The 19,811-nt window shown below is 44.4% G+C and overlaps 1 protein-coding gene across 1 annotated transcript; it reads right to left on the bottom strand.

Annotated features, from left to right (window-relative positions):
* Nucleotides 1-531: 531 nt before the first annotated feature.
* On the bottom strand, nucleotides 532-19,810 carry smc1a (structural maintenance of chromosomes 1A). The gene is made up of 23 exons (XM_055931002.1): nucleotides 19,423-19,810; nucleotides 17,359-17,547; nucleotides 16,993-17,105; nucleotides 15,624-15,827; nucleotides 15,156-15,394; nucleotides 14,683-14,941; nucleotides 14,311-14,451; nucleotides 14,001-14,183; nucleotides 13,614-13,721; nucleotides 13,007-13,192; nucleotides 12,665-12,844; nucleotides 10,651-10,797; nucleotides 9,231-9,368; nucleotides 8,759-8,982; nucleotides 7,716-7,857; nucleotides 7,136-7,281; nucleotides 6,720-6,873; nucleotides 4,357-4,467; nucleotides 3,984-4,140; nucleotides 3,687-3,841; nucleotides 3,251-3,472; nucleotides 2,802-2,909; nucleotides 532-2,563 (listed from the first exon to the last, which is right to left on the bottom strand). Exons 1-23 carry the CDS (start codon nucleotides 19,529-19,531, stop codon nucleotides 2,483-2,485), a joined length of 3,696 nt encoding a protein of 1,231 aa, XP_055786977.1. The 5' UTR covers nucleotides 19,532-19,810; the 3' UTR covers nucleotides 532-2,482.
* Nucleotide 19,811: the final 1 nt, after the last annotated feature.

Genomic DNA, 19,811 nt, shown 5'->3' with positions numbered 1-19,811 from the left:
TTTGAGATAATATTTTAGAAGAGGAACAGGAGCTCAAGCAGTAGAACATTTGAGATGCCAGTACTCAGCTCCGGTGAACTCCTTCCCAAAGTCAAGCACTGGTTATCTGCAGAAATAAAATGTACCATGAGTGGCTGAGACATGGCTGGCTGTTTACAACACAACACAAAAAGCATCAGCATAACAGGTGAGTTTGCTCAAATGGTGCTGAAAAACGTGATATGACAAATGTAATGGTTAGCCTCTAGAGGGAGCCTCAGGGAAAGACATGTCAAATTTGAATAATCGCTCCTTTATACTAGTGCTGGGAGAAAACTGAGGCAATACTTTGACATGTCAAAGCATACGTACATACACTGATGTACACTCCACTCACCCTTATGGACCGGAAAGTCCTGCCTCAAACACATACCCACGGGATGAATAAGTTATAAAACACAAATATCTACAAAACACGGACCGAACACTAAACTTAAAGTTATGAAAGAGTTCAACCTTACTTCTACCACAAATACACAATTAGAAAACAAGTTAAAATAGTATATTTTATTAACTAAAAAGACTCAAAGTCAATGGAATAAACATGTCTTATGCAAAACGAACCCTTAAAATGGATAATTACATTTCCCATTGGACATATTTAAAAAGAGGCAGGGGGATACTTTTAAAGCAGACTCCATCCCCAAGTCAATAGAGCTAAACTCATAAACCTTCTTCACCTTTATAAATTGACCCTCGCTTTAGTGATACAATTCATAAAGATTGGATAAGAACATGCACCTGACATATTACCAACAATAAAGAATTGCTTTTCTTCATTCTGGTCTTAGAATGTCATGTTCACCAGTTGTTCCCCTCTTCAGAGGAAGCAGCTAATCTAACAAGGTGGTCAAATTAGGGTTTCATGATCTCATCGCAGTTTATATCCAATAAGATAATTAAAACAGTTGTGATTTACCTCTTATTAATTAGGTCATGGTTAGAGTTCAAAAAATATATATATAATAATTTGGTAACTTCCCCCAAATTCCCAGTTGGAGGATTCCTGCATGTTCCAGGTATCTTCCAACAGGGTTTTCTGGAAAACCAGAACATTTTGGGAAAGGCTCAAAGCCTGTCTGGTAAAACTAAAAGGTGGCTTGGTAGCCTCGATCTAAACTGAATTGTTTCGTTTCACTTCACGTATATTTTAGGGTTGCACCACTCACAGTCGTGCTCACGCATGGTAACGAAAACGTTATTTAGGCCGCAAGGTCCTACTTGTCTCACGTCTCCCCTTCAACTACATCAAACTCCACAGTTTCGCCATCTCCAACACCGCGATGGTATTTCCTATGGGCCGTTTAACCTTATGGTTGTCTGGTGTACAAAGACATCTTCTCATGTGTCATTCCTGTTGGTGAATTCAACCGTGGCCATTACTGACTTAATCTTGCCAAAAGGTAGAGAAATAATAACCATAGCTGACATTGAGCCACATCTTGAAGAAAGTGAAACAACCAGAAAATTCAGTTTGGATACAGGCTAGTTAGACATGGCGATTTAAAATGCTCAGATGACATCTGACTGGGAATGAAGTGGCCACCTAATGGGACCTACGGGTCTTCCAATCTGACACAATTCAGACAAAAAGTTAAAAATTGCACAATAAGTGAAAAAACAACAGCAAAAAAAACAGGCTGAACACAAAGGAGAAAAAAGCAGAATTTCAGATACTTACATTACATAGACCAGTGAAATAACAGAAAGCAAGAATTTGAAGAAAGGGAAAGAGATTAGTAGAAAACATTTATGAGACAAAAAAAAAAAAAAAACATAAATGGTTACATGTAATACATTATCATTGTCAGCAGGTTTCTACCGTCTGAGGGACAAAGCCTGATACAAATACACAAATTGTCAACAAGGCATGATTTCCAAATCATTTTACAATTTTTCTAAGCCTCATATAACCTTGTCCTGAAATACAATACTCATATGGTTCCAAATTAACCAAATTAAAAGATTCAATTGTATAAATGCATATTATATTCAAGGTGAAACTTTCAAGAAATAACAACTTTCAGCTGCTGTAATTCGTCTCACCCCCTCCATTCAGAAAAAGCACACATTTTCTAATCCTAATATACAGAAATGATTTTTAAAAACATGATAGCAAACAACATCTATTAGCTAATGGATGTTTGATCCACGATACAACCAACACACTACAGAAAACATTATTAGCTACATTTGCCATCCATAGACACGAGCCATGTGTCATATTCATTAGCCAGAAAAAGGTAGGGACTAGCTGGACTTGTCCAATAAGAAACACGCATTTCTGTTCTCAGTTACAAAATTGATTCAAAACATTTTCGGTTGCCTGCACTAATGAATATGACCCTGGTTCAGTTGGTTAACCAGAACGTCAAAATGCCAAAGAGTTAAAAGGTATGCCTGTCGTTTATCTCCTCTGTGTGATGTCCTACTTGTTGGGGTTCTACTCGTTGGGGTTGGGGTTGGCGTCAGGGTACACAGATAGGTCAAAGGTCAGCACTTTGCTGATGACGCAATCTCCTTGCTGTGGGGGGGGGGGGGGGGGAGTGTGACCCTGTCAGTTTTGCCCTTGTTTCAGAAAACAGTTAGCATACAAAGCTACATTCATTCTATTATCTAAAATGTGAGAGAAAAATGTCAAGACATTCTTATAGTAATGTTTTTATGTAAAAGCGAAGCATTACAAGGATTTATGGATAGGTGTGTGTGTGTGTGTGTGTGTGTGTGTGTGTGTGTGTGTGTGTGTTTTGTTGCGTCTGTACCTCTGGATAGACCCCGATGAGAGAGTCAGCCTTGGTGTAGAACTCTTCCTTTAGAGAGATCACTATGGCCTGAGTGTTCACTGACTGGTCTTTGATGTAGTTGGCCACCTGCATAGACGGACAGTATTAGACAGCATGGTCATGACATAACAGCATGGTCATGACATAACAGCATGGTCATGACATAACAGCATGGTCATGACATAACAAGGAGTGATGTCGTTAGTCATGTGGATAACGTGGATCGACAACACATTAAACATCTCCAACCTATCCCTACAATATATAGTGCACTACTTTAAAATTAGTGCACTTACATTAAGAATAGGGTGCCATTTTAGACTGTTGGTGGTTATAGCGAGACTTCAGGACAACGACATCGCAAACACGTATGGGTATTTCATGACATTAATAACGATAGTCCATGCAGCATGGTTTTAGACACAGACCTTGCCAATGTTGGTGTTGTCCAGAGCAGCATCAATCTCATCCAGGACGAAGAATGGGGCCGGCTTGTAGCTGTGTATGGCGAACAGCAGAGCCAGGGCGGCTACAGTCTTCTCCCCTCCAGAGAGGTTGTCCATGGGTCTGAACCGCTTTCCAGGGGCAACACAGTTATAGTTGATCCCATCCAGGTAAGGCTCCTCTGGGTTCTCCGGCCCAAGGAAGGCCTGGGATGAAGGAACACACCAACACACAGACAAACGTTTTGTTCAAATCGAAAGGGGTGCAGTCAAACAGACCATTGATTTCATATGGGATGACCCCTATGTTAATGCAAATACCACATAATACAGTTTGTAGCTAGTTTTACTTGGTGGAATACATTTCAGACTGTTTGCGTATGGTACAGTACTACTATGGAGTATTGCTGAGGGACAGTACCTGGGCAGAGCTGTTGCGTGACAGGGCTTTATAGATCTCATCGATGTTGGTGGATACAGCCTCAAAACAGGCGTTGAAGCGGTCAAACCGCTCCTTCTTGATCTGCTCAAACGCCTGCTTGGCCTTCTTGGCTCGCTTACGGGCCGCCTCAAACTCTGGAATACAGAATAAGAGCATCATGAACACATTACACAAATGAAGACACATCCTTTCCTGTTTCGGTAACATTTGATACATTCGCCAAGAGAGACGGTAAGTTAGTCCATGTCTTCAGACTCATTCATCTCTCCTCCTTACCGTCGCTGGTCTCCTGGAACTTGTCCCTGACAGACTCTAGTTTCTCCATGGCCTTCATGTTGGGTGCGCTGATTCTCTGCAGTATGGACTGCTGCTCGTTGAGACGTTGCTGCAGTGTGTGCATCTCTGCCTTGATCTCATCCTCCGCCAGCGCGTCCTGAGAAAGACCAGACAAATGTTAGGTGACTCATATCCTCGGACTCACACTACATTTCAAACTCAAATAAAAAAATTATCGCTGGGTATTGAAATCATGGCTGAAACAGACAATTGAACTCCGTCCCATTTCTGCACACGTCTCCCAAAGTATGCACTTGCACACTCTCAGACATAGCCTTAGTATGCAGGGTTCAGGCACGGGTGTACTTCTTACCTTGAGGTCTTCAGACAGGATGCTGTAGTCTATCTCTATGAGAGCCTCTTTAGCCAGGACAGTACTGGACGTTCTCTGACTGCTGCTAGACTCCTCCTGCTGGGTGCTCCCCTACACACAGAAAAATAAAAAGACAATTACTTAACACATTGGAAAGAAGAAAAAAAAGAGAAAAAAGCTAACTAGAATGCTATTAGGCCCTAAACAGACCACTGTAGACTGACCAAACTTAAGGAAAGCTTTGACTATGTACAGACTCAGTGAGCATAGCCTTGCTATTGGGGAAGGCCGCCTTAGGCTATGTGCACACTGCCTACAAAAGGAGGTGGAAACTGAGCTGCACTTCCTAACCTCCTGCCAAATGTTTGACCATAGAGACACATAATGGGGAGAACAAGTATTTGATAACCTGCAAAATCGGCAGTGTTTCCTACTTACAAAGCATGTAGAGGTCTGTACTTTTTATCATAGGTACACTTCATTCTGTGAGAGACAGAATCTAAAACAAAAATCTAGAAAATCACATTGTATGATTTTTAAGTAATTTATTTGCATTTTATTGCATGACATAAGTATTTGATACATCAGAAAAGCAGAACTTAATATTTGGTACAGAAACCTTTGTTTGCAATTACAGAGATCATACGTTTCCTGTAGTTCTTGACCAGGTTTGCACACACTGCAGCAGGGATTTTGGCCCACTCCTCCATACAGACCTTCTCCAGATCCTTCAGGTTTCGGGGCTGTCGCTGGGCAATACGGACTTTCAGCTCCCTCCAAAGATTTTCTATTGGGTTCAGGTCTGGAGACTGTCTAGGCCACTCCAGGACCTTGAGATGATTCTTACGGAGCCACTCCTTAGTTGCCCTGGCTGTGTGTTTCGGGTCGTTGTCATGCTGGAAGACCCAGCCACGACCCATCTTCAATGCTCTTACTGAGGGAAGGAGGTTGTTGGCCAAGATCTCGCGATACATGGCCCCATCCATCCTCCCCTCAATACGGTGCAGTCGTCCTGTCCCCTTTGCATCCCCAAAGAATGATGTTTCCTCCTCCATGCTTCACGGTTAGGATGGTGTTCTTGGGGTTGTACTCATCCTTCTTCTTCCTCCAAACACGGCGAGTGGAGTTTAGACCAAAAAGCTCTATTTTTGTCTCATCAGACCACATGACCTTCTCCCATTCCTCCTCTGGATCATCCAGATGGTCATTGGCAAACTTCAGACGGGTCTGGACATGCGCTGGCTTGAGCAGGGGGACCTTGCGTTGCCCTGCAGGATTTTAATCCATGACGGCGTAGTGTGTTACTAATGGTTTTCTTTGAGACTGTGGTCCCAGCTCTCTTCAGGTCATTGACCAGGTCCTGCCGTGTAGTTCTGGGCTGATCCCTCACCTTCCTCATGATCATTGATGCCCCACAAGGTGAGATCTTGCATGGAGCCCCAGACCGAGGGTGATTGACCGTCATCTTCAACTTCTTCCATTATCTAATAATTGCGCCAACAGTTGTTGCCTTCTCACCAAGCTGCTTGCCTATTGTCCTATAGCCCATCCCAGCCTTGTGCAGGTCCACAATTTTATCTCTTATGTCCTTACACAGCTCTCTGGTCTTGGCCATTGTGGAGAGGTTGGAGTCTGTTTGATTGAGTGTGTGGACAGGTGTCTTTTATACAGGTAACGAGTTCAAACAGGTGCAGTTAATACAAGTAATGAGTGGAGAACAGGAGGGCTTCTTAAAGAAAAACTAACAGGTCTGTGAGAGCCGGAATTCTTACTGGTTGGTAGGTGATCAAATACTTATGTCATGCAATAAAATGAAAATTAATTACTTAAAAATCATACAATGCGATTTTCGTTTTAGATTCCGTCTCTCACAGTTGAAGTGTACTACCTATGATAAAAAATTACAGACCTCTACATGCTTTGTAAGTAGGAAAACCTGCAAAATCGGCAGCGTATCAAATACTTGTTCTCCCCACTGTATTTCCCTCAGATTACACAGACCCACAAAGAATTCGAAACAAACCCAATTTTGATAAACTCCCATATCAGCAGCAAGATCTGTGACCTGATGCCATAAGGGCAACCAGTGAAGAACACCATTGTAAATACAACCCATTTATTTCCCCTTTTGTACTTTAACTACTTGCACATAATATGACATTTGAAAAGTCTTTATTTTTTTGTGAGTGTAATGTTTTTTTTATTGTTTATTATCTATTTCACTTGCTTTGGCAATGTAAACATGTCTTTCCCATGGAGAGAGCGAGCATGTCAGAGAGAGGGAGAATGTCAGAGAGAGAGAAAAAAGGAGGTAGAAAGCTGGACAAAGAGAGAGTGGGAGAGAAAGACAGTGTGTTAAGTACCTCTCCCTGGCCGATGTCGTCCATGGTCCCAGAGCGTAGCGGCAGTCTGATGTCCTGCATCTTACAGGCCTGCAGCAGGTTGTGGCGGTCGCTGCGTTTCTGCTCCAGCTTGGTCTCGATGGCCGTCACTTCCTTCTGCAGCTGGGTCAGCTCCCTGAGGGAATAACACACATCGGTCAAACAATACCGCCGCAAACTGCAACGCTACAAAACTAGTAACCATCTTTCTGGGTCAGCTCCCTAAGGTAAACACAAACACACAATTGTTGAACACAAACTAAATGGCAACGCTACAAATGGTTATTTCTTTTTTTAAACACATACAAGAATAATGTAGTAAGTAAGAAATACGCGCCTTTCAGAAATGGGAAGAAAAAGAGTGACGTGCGCGCACGTGTCTATGGTTTGAGACTCACTTGTTGGCGCCTCCCAGCTTCTTGCGTATCTCCTCCATGTTGTGGTTCTTGTCGTTGACCTCGGACTTCTTGGTGAGGTGCTGGTTCTTCAGGTCCTGCAGCTGGGCCATGGTCTCGTCGATGATCTTCATGTGGCGGTGCTCCTCCTGGGAAAGAGACAGAAAAACAGTTCAAAAACATCCAATCTCACCTAACAAAGAGAGTTTGATTTGATTAACGCCATCGGTCTCAGAATTTAGGCTACGTGCCAAGTCTCCTCCCTTCACCCGAGACGTGCACACTCCTCGTCATGGATATTAAAGCTTTGGATTGGTGGACGGGTGGTTGGACGGAGTTTCCGCCATTGTTAAATCCATTGAGTGGGAGTGTGCAACTGCACATTTCAAGACTTAGTTCGGTTTATGTTAATCTCTCTCTGGTCCCGTGTGGCTCAGTTGGTAGAGCATGGCGCTTGCAACGCCAGGGTTGTGGGTTCATTCCCCACGGGGGGACCAGGATGAATATGTATGAACTTTCCAATTTGTAAGTCGCTCTGGATAAGAGCGTCTGCTAAATGACTTAAATGTAAATGTCTCTTTACCTTCTTGAGTCGCTCTATCTCCGCCTCGTCCTTCTTGACGGTCTGCTCCCACATCATGACCTTCTCCTTGTCCTCTTTCAGCTGGTTTTTCTCATAGTCCAGCTGGATGCCCAGACGAGTCTTCTGGGTTTCAAACTCCAGCCTAAAGGTCACACAGACACAAAATGGATGCCGTTAGGTTAACACACTCAAAGAAACCGTCACTCTCAAGGTCCCTCCCCTCCGACCTTTGCGTTTTAAGAAACAGGTGAGAGGATGTGAGGAATCAAAGGAAGATGAATTGAGGAAGAGCCTAAGAGACAGACAAAATGGCTGACTATAGCGCACAGAAACAGGTTCACAATGCCTATTCCCCCTCAGGAGACTGAAAAGATTTGGCATGGGTCCTCTTATCCTCAAAAAGTTCTACAGCTGCACCATCAAAAGGATCCGGACTGTTTGCATCACCGCCTGGTATGGCAACCGCTCGGCCTCCGACCGCAAGGCACTACAGAGGGTAGTGCGTACGACACAGTACATCACTGGGGCCAATCTTCCTGCCATCCAGGACCTCTATACCAGGCGGTGTCAGAGGAAGGCCACCCTCCAGCCACCCTAGTCATAGACTGTTCTCTCTGCTACTGCACAGCAAGCGGTACCTGAGCGCCAAGTCTAGGTCCAAAAGGCTTAACAGCTAATCGTACTATTTGCATTGACCCCCCCACCCCTTTATTTTTACAGTGCTGCTACTCGCTGTTTATTATCTACGCATAGTCATTTTACCCCTACCTACATGTACATATTACCTCAACTAACCTGTACCGTACCCCCGCACATTGACTCAGTACCGGTACCCCCTGTATATTGCCTTACTTTATTGTTGCTCTTCTATTTTTTTTTAACTAGTTTATTTTGTAAATATTTTCTTAACTCTTCTTGAACTACACTGTTGGTTAAGGGCTTGTAAGTAAGCATTTCACGGTAAGGTCTACACTTGTTGTATTTGGCGCATGTGACAAATAAAGTTTGATTTGACATTGACACAACGGAGGAGAGTGACTTACCGTTTCTTGGCGATCTCGTTCTGCCTCTTCACCTTCTCCTCCTCGAACTCTCTGATGTTCCTGACCCCAATCTCCTTACAGAACTCGATAAACACCTCATCTTCCACAACGTTCATCCGGTCTCTCAAATTATTGACCTCCTTTTCACGGGATTGGATGATCCTCTTGATGTCGTTGATGCGAGGGCCGAAGTTAGCCAGCTCACTCTCCAGCTTGGATTTCTCCTACAGGGGATGGGAAAAGGACTTCAAGCTAGTCTAATGAAATCACAACAGTGTGTCTACGGGGTTCTAGAAACCCTACTGACACACACATTGTGTAGTAGAAACCTCTATTGATGACTTTAAATAAATCATTATAAATCACCACATCACATAAAAAAGCCACATGCAGCTCCAGAGCCACAGGTTTCAGACCCTTCATTTAGGGCTACCGCAAAACAAACGGACACTGTGTTGCTACACGTCCATACCTGCATGTTGAGGGAGAGGTGTCGGGTCTTGGTCTGCTCCAGGTCGCTCTGGGAGTATTTGAGTCTCATCTGGAGGCCGTGGGCCTGAGACTGAACCTGGCGCAGCTCTGCCTCCTTCCTCTTAGCCTTCATTTGCTCCTACACCCAGAGAGAGAGAGAGAGAGATGCCCCATTGTTATTGTAGTCCTGTTCCTTTCAGAGATGCATCATTGTTATCGCAGTGCTTGTGTTCCGTTATCAGCCTTGACAACATTCTAATAGATACATTAGGCTGCTTATCCAACTGCAGCTTGATAACGGCTAAGTAAAATAGGTTTTTACAGTACTTAAGTTTCATATTAATATATGTTAGAAGTATGGTAATGTTATGAGCAATATTCCCTCTAAGCCACGCAGAAGAAATATCAGCCCGTGTAGAGAAGCACGAGATTAAAACTCCAGAAAGTTGAGTGAAGTTCAGTTAACACTATCAACGTTTCCTTTTACCGTGGGAATTGTGATCGAATCAACACAATATTATCCACTTTCAATTCAACATACCGAGAGACAAAAACTAATTATGCCAGACTTAATATAATAACTGTGTGTTTACAGCATGAGTAGTCATGAGTAGATGAGCTTGTTTGGTTTTTTAGATCAAAGCGAGCGCCACATGTGCACATTTGTTCATTTCCGTTAATAGTTAGTGAGTCATTAGCCCAATTATAGATCAGTCAGCAAGGGGGGATTGTTTGCTTCCTACAAGAACACAATGTGTATTTCTAGAAATCGTTGAAAAGCGAGTCAGGTAAAGAGATTTTTTTGTCTTAAAGGGGCAGTGTTATATTTTGAGACAGCAAGTAGCATAATTTGTCCGATTCTCTGTAATTATGGTATGGGAATAATGACACATTGTATATTTTGTAAAGTGGTATCTTACAAACACAACAACCTTTTCAGTCACCACCTTGTCTGAAGGACAAGTGGATGAACAGTTTAATGTCAAGCCCTGCATTTCTTTTCACATTGGCTGCTACTGTAGGCTGAATGATAGAACTGGTATTTCCATGTTAAAATGTTATGGGATGCATTTCTCCATTGTTTTTGATGGTAGGCCACTCTGGTAGACCTATATTATTATAAAATAGTCACAGTAGCCTGCTTGACCAGTGTTAAAACTAACTTAAAGCAGGTACACCCTCAGTGTTCAAAGTAAACGCCCCGGAAGTCACACCAAATGTTCAATGTTCAAGTTTGTGATCAACAGACCTGAAATTTGCCCAAGGCCGGAAAAAAACTGAGGGAAGATTGGTTATGAGGTAGGATGCTCCAAATCACAATGGGATGTGTGACTAGTTAACCTTGAGTGCCATAACATGTTATGATGATGGTGATGATGCTGACGATGCTCAAGACCCCAGTGGCCAGAGTGACTGTTTACCTTGAGTTCCTCAGTGAGTTTCTCCTTCTTGTCCTTGAGTTTGTCCACAGCCTTCTCATCCCAGCGCCTGGCCTTAGCCTTCAGATCACTAGCACCCCCAGAGATCACACCGGACTTCTGGAACAGAGTACCGTCCAGGGCCACTGTCTGGAGAGGGAGGTAGAGGGAAAGAGAGGAGTGCACGGATGAAGGGAGAGAGGGGTGGACAGTAATTTGCACGTCTTTCACTCAAGGTGTGTACCTTGTGTCTGTACGCAGTGTTTTCTACTAGCGCCTTGTTTTTCCACTTAAATTAACTAGGCTACTTTTCAATTCGCTAGTCAGAAAAACAAAAGGTCTGCTGAGCACTCTCCCGCTACAATGAACGATATGCATCTTCTAGCAATCTATTGATAGGATAGGCGCCTGTCAGTCACAAACTGAGCGATGACAGGGAAACACTGCTAGTTTGACAGTCTGCCGTCTGTCCCGCCTCTCGGTACCTGGGTGTGTGTGTGTGTGTTGTGTGCGCTATGGTTGCAGTCTAATTTCTTTACACGGGGAGCGAGAGCATGAATTTGCACGTCCCATATAATGTGGTAACGACGAGTCTAAATCGACTTAGTCCATTGTTTTCTGACACCATTTATTTTCTTTAGCGTGCAGGGTCCGACATTAACGACGGCCCGGGGACAAACATGTGCCGGGCCAAGCTAAACGTTCTGATCCGTTGCGTCAGCCTCATTGCTTTTTTATTTTAAAAACATTATGTAGCCTAGGCCTATTGGTTGTATGAATTTGGAATCTATCGTCCCACAAGTGTCCCAGAGTTTGGTTGAAATAGCCTCATTCTTTTTCGCACAAAACGACAAAGCTGACCAATAGAATAGGTCAACTGTCCTACCATGGGGGATAGTAGATTGACAGACTAGTGATTTTGCTGCTCATTGCTCGTATTGTTGGCTGAGGAAAGCAAATGTGGACCGTTATTCTAACGTCTTCAAATGCGCATCGGAATTAGGTGAGGACGCGCGCCGTTGCATGTTTGATCAAGATGAATTACCCTGATCTAAATGTGATTTGTCATTCTGAGCACCGTAGTTGGACACCCTAATCAGGTTACAATGCATATGGATCCAGTAAACAGAAACCCTGTATAGTACAACAGCTGATGAAACTAACCCTGTAAAAGTAAGAAAAATGTTTGGTGTTTTTTCCTGATAGTTGATGGTAGAAAATGCAATCTAGAAGAAAAAGAAAGGCACACCTATTTAGGTGAGGTGTTGGCTAGCGGAGTAGAAAACTTAAAAATAAAAGAGAGCCGCACACTCTAGGAGCTCAGATGCAAAAATGTAATATCCAACATTTCGACAGCCAAGCTATCTTCATCAGGATATAATCACAAACACTGCGGGATGACTCGTTTATATAGTGTCAAAAGACACACAGGTGTCTGTAATCATGGCCAAGAGTGGCCTAATATCATTGGTTAATTCTCAAATAGTAAAAATGGCATACAAAGAACAGCATACAAAAAACAAATGGATAGCATACGATCATAGATTCATTTTAGACTACACAAGCTTACAAACAATTACAATAGCAAAGTCACAATCACAAGAATGGCTTCAGATCAAAGTCTACGTTGAGACCGAAGGGAGCAAGGGTCTTTAAGTTAAAGATTCAGGCAGCCTCTCGTTTTAACAATAAATGATCAAGGTCACCCCCTCTCCTAGGGAGGGTGACATGTTCGATGCCAATATAACGCAGAGACGAAATCGAGTGGCCTGCCTCCAAAAAGTGGGCCGCAACTGGGTAAGTCAAGTTTTTGCACCTAATGTTGCTACGATGCTCTGAGATACGAAAATACAATCTAGCATTAGAATGTACCAGAGGCCAACAAAATAGAGAATTTCATTTCCGGGGGAAGATTGGCTGGCTACTTGTTCTATTTGGCTGGCTACTTACTCCATGTGCTTGTTGAAAACACTACGGTGTGTGTGTGTGCATCAGTGTGCGTGCGTTGTCCTCCTACCTTGTGTCTGTAGGGTCCTCCGAAGGCGATGCGTCGAGCGTCCTCTACGTTCTCACAGACCAGTGCGTTACCACATGCGTACTGCAGGGCCTTCTTAATGTGAGGCGGCTCGTAGCGAATCACATCGATCACCAGCTTGGCTCCACGCAGCTCACGCAGCTTCTCATCTGTAGGCTTCACCTGGAGACACAGAGACACGGACAGTTAAGACTGACACAAGCACAGAGCTGTAGACCAATAGACCGGACTGATACAGGTCTGTGTTCACATGGACATAATGCCATTGTGGTGTCCCATGTAAGTGACCAGTCCCGTTGAACTTAAGTCTTCCCCAGGGTGTACCTCCAGATAGTCGAGGGGCAGGAAGGTCTCCGGCTCTCCTCTCTGCTCCTTGATGTACTGGATGCAGTCTCTGCCGGTCTTCTCCGAGTCCACGATGATGGCGTCCATGTTCTTGCCCAACACCTTGGTCACAGCGATCTGAAACTTCTTCTGAGTGGGCTGACACAGGTCGATCAGACGGCCGTACTGCAGGGAAGAGGGAGAGCGCGTTGGAATGTGTCAACCATTCCACAGTCACGTCAATATTCTGAGAGAAGAAACATGTCTAGAACACAAGAACAGTGAGCAGTTGCGGGGAGAGTAAAACAGAGAAGGAAGAGGGCATCCCAGTGACAAGCATAGATAGCTTACTCTGTGGTTGTCCTATTGCTTACAATGCCTCCAGTCCTGCCACAGATCCGGGATAGAGTTCGATGCTCTCCATGATCTCTGTTTTGTCTGGTAGCCTCTAGCCTTTACAGCGAACTGTGTGCTAACTATGCTAGCTGCAGCCTCCAGTTATTTTAGCACAGATCCAGCGCAGAATGTCTTAATACTCTGTGGTTGCCCTATGCCAACTGACATTCCCCAGACCAAACTCTGTATCTGTAGGTGCCCGCAGTCTTACCACAGATCCGGGATACAGTCTCTTGATGCTCTCCATGATCTCCGCTTTGCGTGCCTGCCTGCTGTTCTCCTGTCTGTCAATCCTGGCGTCGCCCAGCTGCTCCATCACCTAGGGAACAGAGATAAGATGTCAGTCAAATGTCCTCAGGCCATGTCGACTGATATGACATGGTCCTGGGACTTGCCATTTGCTACCAATCTACATAGCAGCAAACCCCACAGGAGACAGGCAAAACTGAAATTGTATCGGTTTTTTTTCTTCCAGATTAGCAATTCTGATACAGTTATCATGTAATGTCAACACAAAATGTTGTAACTTTCCCAGTGCGTTTCAGAATCAACCAATAGCTTGGATTGGTTGATTGACTGACAGATAGTGTTCCAGTACCTGGTTGAGTTCCAGGTTGATCTCGTCGATCCTCTTCTTTGCCCCCTCCACCTCCTCAGTCAGCTCCTCCTCCATTCTCTTCTGTTCATCCAGAGACTGCTTGCTGGTGGTAATGTAGTCCTCCAGCTTCTCAATACGCTTCTGGTTCTCCTCTATCTCACGGATCTTCTGCTTGATCTTGGCCTGCAGATGTAACATATTAATAACGGTAATCTCTCTTTGGTCAGTCACCTTTTCTGTTGCGCGACCTTTTTACATTGCGTGCCTCGACGAGCACAACCCTGTATTCCGTATCATCCTCATCCTTTACCTCAGTCTCCACTTTCTTCCTTTCCTCAAGGTCGAGCCGGTCCTGGTCGGCCTTCTGGTCTCTGTTGAACTTCTCCAGCTCCTGGGCCAGAGTGGCCGCCCGCTTACTGGCCTCCTCCTTCAGGCGGTGGTAGGCCTTCACCTGGGGAGAGCGGGAGGGAGGTGGTGAGTATTAAATATTCACCTACATATTTGAGAGATAGTACGTCTGGCTAACCTGGGAAATGAACCACCGACCTTCCCACACGTCCCTCACTGTGGCAACACTGCTGCCTGATAGTCCGCTGTAACCTTTCATAGGATCCCAGTCTATCTCCCTATGACCATTCATATTTAACTTAGAACACCCTCATGACCGTTCATAGGCTCCAACCTGGTTTTCCTCCAGTGTGAGGTCCTGTCCTTGGCTCTGAGCCTCCTCCTCCATGCGGTCGTCAAACTCCTGCCGGGCCATCTCCACAGCACCCTGCTCTTTCTCCAACTCATCCATGTCCCCCTTCCTCTTCTTGTACAGCTTCTGGGCGTTCTGGAGGGACTTCTTGGCTGCCTCCAGTTTTTTGATCTTGTGGGAGGTGTTCTCTTTGGCCTTGATGTATTGCGGACGCTTTTGGTTCAGTTCAGCATCCTTCTCCCTGTAGGAGGAAGAGGGAGTGGAAAAGGTTAAGATATTAAATCGTTAACTTACAAAAGGGCAACAATTCCATCTGGTCTATCAAATTCTTAGGCTCTTCTTCACGGTCTGTTCCCATTTCCCCTTGCTCCCTGCCTACGCACTTGACCTCCTCTACAGTCTGCTGGTCTCTCAATCCTCCCCAGCTCTTTCTCCCTCCCTCCATCCCCACTCACTTGATCTCTTTCTCCACTGTCTGTTGGTCTCTCATCATCCTCCCCAGCTCTTTCTTCTTCTCCTTCAGTTCCTCCTCCACGTGGTCCATTTTCTTGCGGTCCTTGTCGATCTCCTTGTTGCGGTGCGACAGCTCGCGGTTCAGCTTGTCGATCTCGGCGTCGTTGTGGTACAGCTTGAACAGCTGCATCTGGACGTGGGCCTTCACCACCTCGTCCTTCAGACGCTGGTAACGCTCAGCCTGGAGAGGGGGAGGGGGAAAGTGTGAATGATACATGAAAACTACATAGAAGGTTCGCAAATTGTGGCAATTTATTTATTTTTAAACGTTTTTTTGTGTTGTAGGTCGAAATGGAAAAATAATGGGGTCTATCAATTTGTCTCAATATTACCTTCTACCTACAGATGGGAAGTGTGAGTGAGCTCTCGTGAGAAGAGAAGGATGCTATCAGACTGGCTGTCTTCCATACCTCCTCTTTCTCCTGCTTGGCCTCTTTGCGTTCTGCGGCGATGTTCTTCTTGCGGTGGTAGTTAAATTGTGTGTCCTCCTCAGCCTTCACCATCTCCTTCTTCCTACGGTCGTACTCCTGAGCCAGCTCCCCAGACCGGGAGATCTCCTCAAACAGAGCAGTACGCTCCTTAGGGTTCTTCATGGCTATCGACTCCACTGCACCCTGATTGGGGAATACATAGAGGTCAGAGGTTACGAACACAGTCTTACACGGGGTCAGCGAGGTCCATGGACGAACAGTCTCTACGGTTCTCTCACCAAGAGAGCTCTCATCTATATTATTCGTAGCGGTCTCTTTACCACCACAAACCGATGCTGGTACTAAGACCGGACACAAGGAGCTGTATAAGGCCATAAGCAAACAAGAAAATGTTCACCCAGAAGCAGCGCTTCTAGTGGCTGGGGACTTTAACGCAGGCAAACTTCATTCCATTTTACCTCATTTCTACCAGCTAAAAATTATACTGCTGCATTAACAAGAGCATCCTGACCGGTTGCATCACCGCCTGGTATGGCAACTGCTCGGCATCTGACCGCAAGGCGCTAAAGAGGGTAGTGCGTACGGCCCAGTACATCACGGGCGCCAAGCTTCCTGACATCCAGGATCTCTATACCAGGCGGTATCAGAGGGAGGCACAAAAAATTGTCAAAGACTCCAGTCACCCAAGTCATAGACTGTTCTCTCTGCTACCGCACTGCAAGTGGTACCGGAGCTCCAAGTCTAGGACCAAAAAGCTCCATAACAGCTTCCACCCCCAAGCCAAAAGACTGCTGAACAACTAATCAAATGGCCATCCGGACTATCTACATTGACCTCTCCCCCCTCTGTTTTTACACTGCTGCTACTCGCTGTTTATTATCTATGCATAGTCACTTTACCTCGACTATCCTGTACCCCTGCACAGTCACTCGGTACCGGTACCCCATGTATATAGCCTTGTTATTGTTACGTACATTTCATGTATTACTTTTTTATTTATTCGATTTTTTTTTTTACTTTAGTTTATTTAGTAAATATTTTATCAACTATTTCTTGCACTGCATTGTTGGTTAAGGGCTTGTAAGTAAGCTTTTCACTGTAAGGTGAAATAATAACAATTGTTGTATTTGGCGCATGTGACAAATAACATTTGGTTATATTCGCTTTTAAGGAAGCACATATTCTGCTCAAATATGCTAATTGTTTGCATGTGCGTATGTAGTGTACATTTTATATGAAGAAAGATCAATAAAATCTGACTACTTACACAAAAAAATATGTAGATATATATATTTTTTGCATGTGACTATTACCGTGTGTGTATGTTACTGTTTGCATCAGTTCTCACCTGGAAGACAAGGAAGTTCCTGGCCTTGATGAGGATTCCTAGTTTCTCCAGCTCCTCGCTGTACTCTGCCAGATTCACCACCTTACTGTTGATACGGTACTCTGACGACGAGCCTGACACACAGAGAAGATTTGTGATAGTTATGGCTATCCGACAAGACATCAGAATACCAAGGGTCTGTCCAAAATGGCACCCTATATAGTACACTACTTTTGACCAGGACCCATCAAAAGTAATGCACTATGTAGGGATTTGAGTGCCACTTCAGACTCAGCACAACACCACAAATTGGACTAGCAGACATTAAGGGAAGCATCACAGCCACACAGTTTATCACATCTGGATGTGGAGACAGCTGTGGCATACCAATGATGATTCTGGTGAAGGTGCGCTCTTCCCCACTGTCCTCATGGTACACCATGCTCACAAAGGCTCTGTTGGCTGCCGGCTTCCCCACGGGAGCTCCATGGATCAGGTCCTTCAGAGTCTTCACACGCAGGTTGCTGGTCTTCTCAGCCAGCACAAAGCTGATGGCGTCCATGAGGTTGGACTTGCCTGGGAGGGAGAGAATATGAACGGGAAGCAATGGAGTCAGCGAGTGAACTATTCAAGTCTTGCAAATATTGTTTACTTGGAAGAGGACGTAAACTAACTTAGGACCAGGATAAGTTGATACCTAATTAGTTGCACAACTGAATGCATTCAACAGAAATGTATCTTCCAATTGTACTCAACCCCTCTGAATCAGAGAGGTGCGGGGGCTGCCTTAAATCGACGTTGATGTGATCGGCGCCCGGGACTACATTAAACTGTTTATCTAGCTAATGTTTATTAGATCAACTACCTGCAAAGTCTCATTCAAAGTCACCCGAGGGTACGACAAAACCTATTCCCCCTCAGGAGACTGAAAAGATTTGGCATGGGTCCTCAGATCCTCAAAAGGTTTTACAGCTGCACCATCGAGAGCACCCTGATGGGTTGCATCGCTGCCTGGTATGGCAACTGATTCGGCCTACGACCGCAAGGAACTACAGAGGGTAGTGCGTACGGCCCAGTGCATCACTGGGGTCAAGCTTCCTGCCACCGAGGACCTCTATACCAGGTGGTGTCAGAGGAAGGACCTAAAAATTGTCAAAGACTCCAGCCACCCTAGTAATAGACTGTTCTGGCAAGCAGTACCGGAGCGCAAAGTCTAGGTCCAAGAGGCTCCTAAATAGCTTCTACCCCCAAGCCATAGGACTCCTGAACAGCTAATCAAATGGCTACCCAGACTATTTGCAACCACCCCCCCCCCCTCTCTGTTATTATCTATGCATAGTCACTTTAATAACTCTACCTACATGTACATATTAACTAACTTACCCCGACACCGGTTCCCCCACACATTGACTCTTTACCGGTACCCCCTGTATATATCCCCGCTATTGTTATTTACTGTTGCTCTAATCATTTGTTATTCTTATCTCTTACTTTTTTTGTTGTTGGTATTTTCTTAACTGCATTGTTGGTTAAGGGCTTGTAAGTAAGCATTTCACTGTAAGGTTGTATTCGGCGCATGTAGCACGCGCTCCAGCAGGTGTATCTCACTGATCATCCCTAAAGCCAAAACCTCATTTGGACGCCTTTCCTTCCAGTTCTCTGCTGCCTGCGACTGGAACGAATTGCAAAAATCTCTGAAGTTGGAGACTTTTATCTCCCTCAACAACTTTAAAAATCTGCTATCCGAGCAGCTAACCGATCGCTGCAGCTGTACATAGTTCATCTGTAAACTACCCACCCAATTTACCTACCTCACCCCCATACTGCTTTTATTTATTTTACTTTTCTGCACACCAGCATCTCTTCTTGCACATGATCATCTGATGATTTATCACTCCAGTGTTAATCTGCTAAATTGTAATTATTCGATTTATTGCCTACCTCATGCCTTTTGCACACATTGTATATAGATTCTCTTTTTTCTACCATGTTATTGACTTGTCTATTGTTTACTCCATGTGTAACTCTGTGTTGTTGTCTGTTCACACTGCTATGCTTTATCTTGGCCAGGTCGCAGTTGCAAATGAGAACTTGTTCTCAACTAGCCTACCTGGTTAAATAAAGGTGAAATAAAAAAAATAAAAAAATGTGACAAATACAATTTAATTTGTCAGTGAGGGAAATGTTTATCATAGTAAAAGGTTTTGGACCCGTGGCTAGCTAGCTACAGTTAGAGCAACAACAACCAAAAGTAGCTAACATTAAATAGAAAGCAAGTGTTGCGCTGTCGTTATCGACAAAGTAACAAGTATAGCCGCCCATGCATGCATTGATGTAAATAGTCAACCCGGCTAAACTAGCATTAGCTAGCAACCTAGCTAGGACTAGCAGTACAGTAATGTTAGCATTAGCTAGATAGCCTACTTGCAATGTTGATTGGCCACTACTTACCGGATCCATTGGGTCCAATAATCGCGGTAAACTTGTGAAAGGGACCGATGATTTGCCTGCCCTTGTAAGATTTGAAGTTTTCGATCTCTATTAGTTTCAAATAACCCATTTTGATCAGATCTCTTGTGCGGAAACAGAAGAAGGAATATGTGTTGTTGTGCTAGCAGCTAATGTCGCTAATGCTAGCTAGCTTTTGAACTCAAACGAGAAACATGCAAGCAAATTGTAAACACAAAAATAAAAAGAAGCTAAAGCTGCATAATCGGTTGGTGTGCCCGGCTAACTAACTCGATTAGCTTGCAAGCTAGCTTTCAAAATGTACGACTGCAACAACAATGCGCCATTTTACAGTCCTCCTACACGATTTGAGACCTCTGAGCGCGCGCGTA

Source organism: Salvelinus fontinalis, chromosome 8, assembly GCF_029448725.1.
Source record: "Salvelinus fontinalis isolate EN_2023a chromosome 8, ASM2944872v1, whole genome shotgun sequence".
Taxonomy (NCBI): Eukaryota; Metazoa; Chordata; class Actinopteri; order Salmoniformes; family Salmonidae; genus Salvelinus; species Salvelinus fontinalis.
Note: the sequence above shows the minus strand (reverse complement) of the source record. Positions and strands in the feature narration are given on the sequence as shown.

Bases quoted from the DNA above. Each gene is read 5' to 3' on its own strand.
- smc1a (XM_055931002.1), bottom strand. From the start codon at position 19,531: ATGGGTTATTTGAAACTAATAGAGATCGAAAACTTCAAATCTTACAAG. The intron at 15,395-15,623 runs GTATGGAAGACA...CCCCCTCTCCAG, and splicing joins CCAAGCAGGAGAAAGAGGAG to GCTGAGCGTTACCAGCGTCT. The intron at 3,842-3,983 runs GTAAGGAGGAGA...TCTGTATTCCAG, and splicing joins GTTCCAGGAGACCAGCGACG to AGTTTGAGGCGGCCCGTAAG.